At 47.4% G+C, this 8502-nt stretch overlaps 1 protein-coding gene across 1 annotated transcript in view; it reads left to right on the top strand.

Annotated features, from left to right (window-relative positions):
* Positions 1-810: 810 nt before the first annotated feature.
* The window catches only part of LOC111953195 (E3 ubiquitin-protein ligase HECW1), a 69682-nt gene continuing 61990 nt past the window's right edge, over positions 811-8502 (top strand). Inside the window, exons 1-3 of the mRNA XM_023972310.2 lie at positions 811-1138; positions 1471-1578; positions 3341-3435. Of these exons, the coding sequence (XP_023828078.1) occupies positions 844-1138; positions 1471-1578; positions 3341-3435 (498 nt within the window). The 5' untranslated portion in view covers positions 811-843. The remainder of the gene's footprint in view (positions 1139-1470; positions 1579-3340; positions 3436-8502) is intronic.

The following is an 8502-nucleotide window of genomic DNA, read 5'->3' as shown; positions in this document are numbered from 1 at the left end:
CTAAAACGTTTTGCAACAGTAACGGAACAATCTGTGTTGTCATGGGACAAGTTTTACTAACACCTCCCAGTTTAAAAACAATTCATAATGTTCACTCCCTACTGAACAAGACCCAGATTGCACCTCATGGCTCTACCATCAGATTAACATTTCCATCAGTGGAACCCATTCCCCCACACTCTTCCCACACATCGTTAGCGTCCATTACAAATGAGTGTGTTTGCCCAAATGTTTCTGCCAGCTCCTATGAATTACTGTGATTGTCCTGCTGCTAACAGTTAACAACCTCCATGTTTATGGTGATGTGGAACGGAGTGCCAAATGGCTGCAACTGCCGCTGGGTGGAACGGCTCTGAATCTTCTGATTGAGCGAGGAGCATTCACTTGTGTTTACATTTGCTCTTATCTGTCTTTTAATGCCACGCGAAAGAGCTTCGATGTCTAAGCAGATTGGCAATGGGTAGTGCAAAGTGCCCTACAATCTCAACACACCCATCTCAAAGCTGGTACTGGCAGAAATATTTTCACTATGTATACTCTATGTAGTCACACTGTGAAGGGATGGTATCAGTGACGTTGTATATCTGTCCAATATGATGGATAATTTTACCTCCTTTTTCTTGTACCAGTACCCCAGTCAGAATGTAATCTATGTAGTCCTGCAACAATGTCCCTAATTTACTTCACTATTTAAAGTTGCTGGACTTACATCTGACAGGGTAGCTATATTATCTCGTACATGAAACATCCAACACATCTTCCGGTAATTACATTACCCAGTAGTGTGTGTGTTGTACCTCCCTCCAGAACTTGTACCAGAACAGGTTCCTGGGCCTGGCCGCCATGGCGTCGCCATCGCGGAGCGCCCAGAGTCGGCGGCGCTGCAAGGACGCTGGGGCGCGTTACAGCTACAGCCCCGAGCAGTACCCCAACGGTGGGCCACGGCACGACCACGCCACCGCCCTGGCGCTGCAGCCCCGCTCTACTAGCGATGCTGACCTGGTCACCTCGGACAGCCGCTCAACGCTGACCGTCAGCACCTCCCACTACGCCATCGGCCAGTCCCAGGACATCCTCATCTGCTGGGACATCAAGGAGGAGGTGGACGCCGGGGACTGGATCGGCATGTACCTCATAGGTGGGTGGAGCTTCTGATGAGTCAATGGCAAGAGTCAAGTCTACACCAGTTCCAAACATCAGAATGATTGTCCAAACTTTGCCCGTTAGACTAATCCCAGTGGGCACAGGCGTCAATTCAACGTCTAGTACACGTTGGTTCAACGTAATTTCATTGAAATGACATGGAAACAATGTTGATTCAACCAGTGTGTGTCCAGTGGGAGGTTTATACCTTTTCCCCACTGACATTTGTCAAGTTCACAGTAACCTTTGATTACAGTGAGCATGCAAAATAATATAGAAGCTACAATATATACTGTTACATTGTGTATGATGTTCCTGTTCATTTAGATGAGGGACTGTCGGAGAACTTTCTGGACTATAAGAACCGGGGAGTGAACGGCTCCCACAAGGGCCAGATTGTGTGGAAGATCGATACTAGCTCCTACTTTGCAGATTGTAAGTATACCTATCTCCTTTAAAATCACATTTTAAATGTCGACAGGTCAACTGGTAGCAGATATTCTGAGACTGCTCCTGTTGTTTTATCACTATGTGTGAGATTTGAAGTTCAGCATTGTAACACGTCCTGTGTGCAGAGCATGTTGTTTATCTGTAGGAGAGTTGATAGCTCGTTTCAAGCCCTCTGTGTTGTTTTGTCATAAGTATTTAGACTACATTGGATGTTTACTGGCCTAAGCAAAATGTTAGTATTTATTTATTGGATGTCGCAAGCTGTTAGAATTATACCATGAGGTGATACTTTATTTATACTAATTAAAATGGTGCATCAGGCTACAGGCAGGCACTGATTTTTCCGAGGGCTGCAGAAATCACAGTGAGTCAGACTCAAATACCCACTCTCTCCTCCAGATGTCGGGAACTTTCTGACAATTTCACCACCAATTTGTCAGCCAGGGAGAGTTCTTAAAAAAATTACTTTTTTGCGATTATGCAAAATATGTCCCATTATCCACATTTCTGTCCATATCTCATTCTCAAACCTGCCACCGCCGACCAGGACGGATGTATTGATTTCTCTCTCCCTTGCTATTCATCTCCGACAGGGATATGACAACTAGCAGGACTAATGTCTGCTGCTCACATGGCAGCCTGCCTGATCTGTGGCTGGGACTCAGGATCAGTCCAAACAAACCACCTTATCTACTGCCGAGGCTGCAGAAAGCCCAAGCCTAGAGAGAGATATCCTCAGGTTCCCTGTGGAAAAGCCTGACACTCCCCTGTGGTGGCAGAGCCCAATGACTGTGCTAGGAATGCTTAAATAAGGGGAGCCCATTTTTGTGTGACAAGCAGATAGTGATTTTTTGTTAGAGCCTCCCTTGGATACAAATGGAATGTGTTACAGAGTGAAATGGTACCCTATTAGTTAGGTGACAGAGGAGCAGGTGTGAGCTGTTTTCAGACTGAGACACACACACACACACACACACACACACACACACACACACACACACACACACACACTCAGGGGAAGTCAAGTAGAGCGTTCAGAAAGTGGGTCTTTTCTGGTTGCTATTTTTTTTGCTCAGCTCTGATTTTCTGTTTTTAGAACATGTGTAGTAACTGCATAAGGAGACGGATTTGGCAGCACAAATTCACCTGGGACTCTCCTCTCGTGAACACTGCCACCACCCACCTCTTTGTCATCACAATGTGTGTTCCCTAGAGCATGATTCTGTCTCTCTGTCTCTCTGTCTCTCTGTCTCTCTCTCTCTCTCTCTCTCTCTCTCTCTCTCTCTCTCTCTCTCTCTCTCTCTCTCTCTCTCTCTCTCTCCTCCTCTCTTCTCTTCATCTTTCTCCTCCGTCTTCTCTCTCTTCTCTCTCCTCATCTCTTGCTCTCTCTCTCTCTCTCTCTCTCTCATCTCTCTCTCTCTCTCGTCTCTCTCTCTTCTCTTCTCTCTCTCTCTCTCTTCTCTCTTCTCTCTCCTCTCTCTCTCTCTCTCTCTCTCTCTCTCTCCCTCTTCTGTCTTGTTTCCCTTATTCCCCCTCCCTCGCTTTTCGTCCGAACCATCCTATTTCATATTCACTCTTCATCTCTTGATTTTGACACGCTCACTGGATGTGACTATTTTAGTCAAAAGTGTCGTCTGACGGAACAATTGGTCGCCATTCATTGAAATGTGTCAAGAAAAGGGCACTTAAAGTTAAAATCTCTCTCTCTCTCTCTCTCTCTCTCTGTTTCTTTCCCTCTCTCCTGCAGCGGAGACAAAGATATGCTTCAAGTATTACCATGGTGTGAGCGGAGCCCTGCGAGCCACCACACCCAGTGTGACAGTGAAGAATGCATCTGCCCCTGTGAGTGTCACCACAACACACCCTCGTCTTAACCCCTCCCCTCTGTCCTCCTCCCTAATGTTCCGTGTAGAAGTTAACCAATAGGCACAGATCGAATAACCTATAGCCACATATTTTGTAACCTATAGGCACAGGTCTAGCACAGATCTAGGATCAGCTTATGTTGGCGTTTAATTTTTTTGTTGTTGACATTTGATAAACCTATACAGACCCTACTGTAGCTGCTACCGACCCGTAGCACTCACGTCTGTAGCCATTAAGAGCTTCGAAAGGCTGGTCATGGCTCACATCAACACCATTATCCCAGAAACCCTAGACCCACTCCAATTTTTATACCGCCCAACAGATCCACAGATGACGCAATCTCTATAGCACTGAACACTGCCCTTTCCCACCTGGACAAAAGGAACACCTATGTGAGAATGCTATTCATTGACTACAGCTCAGCGTTCAACACCATAGTGCCCTCAAAGGTCATCAATAAGCTAAGGACCCTGGGACTAAACACCTCTGCAACTGGATCCTGGACTTCCTGACGGGCCGCCCCCAGGTGGTAAGGGTAGGTAACAACACACCCGCCCCACTGATCCTCAACACAGGGGCCCCTCTGGGGTGCCTGCTCAGTCCCCTCCTGTACTCCCTGTTTACTCATGACTGCATGGACAGGCACGACTCCAACACCATCTTTAAGTCTGCCGATGACACAACAGTGGTAGGCCTGATCACCAACAACGACGAGACAGCCTATAGGGAGGAGGTCAGAGACCTGGCCGTGTGGTGCCAGGACAACAACCTCCCCCTCAACGTGATCAAGACAAAGGAGATGATTGTGGAGTACAGGAAAAAGATGACCGAGCACGCCCCCATTCTCATCGACGGGGCTGCAGTGGAGCAGGTTGAGAGCTTCAAGTTACTTGGTGTCCACATCACCAACAAACTAACATGGTCCAAGCACACCAAGACAGTCGTGAAGAGGGCACGACAAAACCTATTCCCCCACAGGAGACTGAAAAGATTTGGCATGGATCCTCAGATCCTCAAAATGTTTTACAGCTGCACCATCGAGAGCATCCTGACTGGTTGCATCACTGCCTGGTATGGAAACTCGGCCTCCGACCGCAAGGCACTACAGAGGGTAGTGCGAACGGCCCAGTACATCACTGGGGCCAAGCTTCCTGCCATCCAGGACCTCTATACCAGGCGGTGTCAGAGCAAGGCCCTAAAAATTGTCAAAGACTCCAGGCACCCTAGTCATAGACTGTTCTTTCTGCTACCGCACGGCAAGCAGTACCAGAGCGCCAAGTCTAGGTTCAAGAGGCTTCTAAACAGCTTCTACCCCCAAGCCATAAGACTCCTGAACACCTAATCAAATGGCTACCCAGGACTATTTGCATTGCCCCCCCCCCCCCCCCCCCCCCCCCCACCCCCCCCCCCCCCAACCCCCCCAACCCCCCCCCCCCCCCCTCTTTTACACCACTGCTACTCTCTGTTGTTATCATCTATGTATCGCCACTTTAAAAACTCTACCTACATGTACATATTACCTCAACTAACCGGTGCCCCCTCACATTGACTCTGTACCGGTACCCCCCTGTATATAGTCTCACTACTGTTATTTTACTGCTGCTCTTTAATTACTTGTTACTTTTATTTCTTATTCTTTACCGTATATAAAATAAAATAAATTACTGCATTGTTGGTTAGGGGCTCGTAAGTAAGCATTTCACTGTATGCTTACTGCAATCAATTCTAAAAGCTTTAACAAGAGCAAGGTATTGTGTTTCATTTGAAAACATCATCACATTTTGTAAAAGCAGAATATTTCAGGTCATCCTAACCTAACCTGTTGTATTCGGCGCGTGTGACAAATACCTTTTGATTTGATTCGATTTAATATCAATGTCTGTGAAAGCACATGCCAACAATGTAGCATCCCAACATAAGACTCAGGTGAATTTCTATAATGGCAGTTGGTTTACACAGTAGCTAACTCTACAGTAGTCATGTCCTCATCGAGGGCTGGAATGCAGCCACAGACGTACAAAGGAGAATTACTGCACACAGACAGAGGGATTATAAATAACAGGGGGAAGAGAGTGAGCAGAAGTCCTCTTTAATGAACGAGAGGTTGCGTGCAGACCTCCCTATCTCTCATCCTCCTATCCTTGGCTGAACGGGAAGTTCAAGAGCTCTGTGGGCGGCCAGCCTCTTTCATCCGCTCCTTCTGTTGTTTTGGTTAGAGGACTTCATACTGTAAGATTGTCCTTGCTGTATCCATCCCTATTTTTAGTGTGCTGTGATGCCCCCACCCACTTTTCGATTGAATGCATAGTGGAATTGTAAAGTGTAATGTCCATAGTGGTCCCATAATTCATAGGATATATCATTGCTAGATTCTATGTCATTCTACAGTATTGCAATGACTGCCTTACTGTGTAGTCTTTTGAGAGTTGAACTCTTTCTACCGTCTGTCTGTGGATTAGATGATCATGGACAGATCCAGATTGACCTGGCTCTTATTGGTGGAGTTTCTCATTTCCTAAATGCTGGAGAGAGAGTTACATTAATTAGCTTTTCACTACATGGCACCTTTATCCTTTATTGGGCTGTGGAGAGTTTGTGAAGCACAGTTAACTACCACTTACAGCATTGTGCCCTGTTGAAGTGTGTTGAAGATGGGCTTCGAGTGCAAAGGCACTCCCTATTTATTTATATTATGACATCAATGGGGGCGAATCCCAAATCACACCCTATTCCCTATCAAGTGCACTGCTTCTGGTCAAATCTGTATGTCTGTGTGTTTTTTATACAAAAATCAAATCCAATCAGATTGTATTTGTCACATGCGCCGAATACAAAAGGTGTAGACCTGACAGTCAAATGCTTACTGACAAGCCCTTAACCAACAATGGAGTTTTAAGAAAATACCCCCAAAAAAGTAAGAGATAAGAAAAACGAATAATTAAGGAGCAGCAGTAAATAACAATAGCGGGGCTGTATACAGGGGGTACCGGTTCAGAGTCAATGTGCCAATGTGCAGGGGCACCAGTGTCGAGGTAATTGAGGTAATTATATACATGCAGGTAGGGTTATTAAAGTGGCTATGCATAAGTTATAACAGAGAGTACAAGATAGCAACAAGCCGGGGTGGGGGGGGGGGCAATAGTCTGTGGTAGCCATTTGAATTAGCTGTTCAGGATCTTATGGCTTGGGCGTAGAGCTGTTTAGCAAGCCTCTTGGACCTAGGACTCTGGGCGCTCTGAGGTACGCACTTGCCGTGCGGTTAGCACGAGAGAAAGAAGTCTAGTGACTAGGGTGGCTGGAGTCTACTTGCAAATTTTAGGGCCTGTCCTCTGACACCGCTGGGTATAAGAGGTCCTGGATGGCAAGGAACTTGGACCTGGTCGAATATACTGGGCCGTACCGCACTTACCCTGTAGTAGCGCCCTTGCCTTGTCTAGAGGCGCCGAGGGAGTTGCCCATACCATGCAGTGATCCAAACCCAATCAGGGAATGCTCTCGATGCTGCAGCTGTAAAAACCATTTTGTAGGATCTGAGGACCCATGCCAAATTTCTTCAGTCCTCCTGAGCGGGAATAGGTGTTCTGTTCGTGCCTTCTTCAGACTGTCTTTGGTGTGCTTGGGACCATGGTTTAGTTTTGTTGGTGATTGGGAACGCCAAAGTAACCTTGAGCTCTCCAACTGCTCACTGCATGAATGGGGCGTGCCTCGTTCCCTCCCTTTTCCTGTAGACACACCAAATCAGTTCCTTTTTGTCATTGGCACAGCAATGTTGGAGGGAGAAGGTTGTTTCCTGTGCACACAGACGGTCAGGTCTGCTGAGCCCTGTCTCCCTATAGGCCTAGTCTCATTGTTGGTTGGGTGATCAGGCACGCTAAACCACTGTTTGGTGCCCCATCAGAAGACTTAGATGCTGGTGTTGGAAGCTGGCCGTGCAGTCCCATTGGATGTGAACAGGGAGTGACAGGGGAGGAAACTGAGACGGCATCACCGCCTTGAGGGGCCCCGTGTTGTTGAGGAATGCAGATGGTGGATGTGTTGTTATACCTACCCTTACCATCAGGGAAGGGCCTGTCAGGAAGTCTAGGATCCAGTTGCAGAGGAGGTGTTTAGTCCCAGAGTCCTTAGCTTATTGATGAGCTGTAGAGGCACTATGGTGTTGAACGCTGAGGCTGTAGTCAATGAATAGCATTCTCACATAGGTGTCCTTTTGTCCAGGGGGAAGGGCAGTGGTGGATGCAATAGAGATTGCATCATCTGTGGATCTTGTTGGGCGGTATGCACAAATTGGCGTGGGTCTAGGTTTCTGGTAATGGGTGTTGATGTTGGCCATGACCAGCCTTTCAAAGGACTTCATGGCTACAGACGTGATGCCTTACGGGTCACGTATCATTTAGGCAGGTTATCTTAGTTTCTTGGCACAGGAACTGATGGTGGTCTGCTTGAAACATGTTGGTATACAGACTCATCCCAGGGAGAGGTGAAAATGTCCAGTGAAGACACTGCCAGTTGGTCAGCGCATGCTGGAGTACACCCGTCCTGGAATGCCGTCTGACCCAGCGGCCTTGTTGAATGACATGTTTAAAGGTCTTATCCACAATCGGCTGCGGAGAGCGGTGATCCACAAGTCCTCCCGGACCAGCTGATGCTCTCATCTGGTTTCAGTGCCATTGCCCTCGAGGCGAGCATAGAAAAGTATTTTTAGCTCGTCCTGGTAGGCTCGTGTCAACTGGGCAGCCCTCGGTTGTGCTTCCCTTGTAGTCTATAATAGTTGCCAAGCCCCTGCACATCCGAAGAGCTTTTAGATCCGGTAATATATGACTCCGATCCTGAGCCCTGTAGTTGACGCTTTGTGTTTTTTTGGTCCGTCGGAAGGCATAGCGTGAATTTTATTATAAAGGCCTTCTGGATTAGAGTCCCGTCTTCCTGCCCCCTTTAGCTCGGTGCGGGAATGTTGCCCTGTTAATCCATGGCTTTCTGGGTTTGGGGGGGTTGTACGATACAGTCCCGTGGGTGGAAACGACATCGCGCTTCTTGATGCACAGA

Source organism: Salvelinus sp. IW2-2015, linkage group LG27 (genome assembly GCF_002910315.2).
Source record: "Salvelinus sp. IW2-2015 linkage group LG27, ASM291031v2, whole genome shotgun sequence".
In the NCBI taxonomy this organism is placed as follows: domain Eukaryota; kingdom Metazoa; phylum Chordata; class Actinopteri; order Salmoniformes; family Salmonidae; genus Salvelinus; species Salvelinus sp. IW2-2015.
The sequence above is the reverse complement of the archived record's forward strand: the minus strand, read 5'-3'. Positions and strand labels throughout refer to the sequence as shown.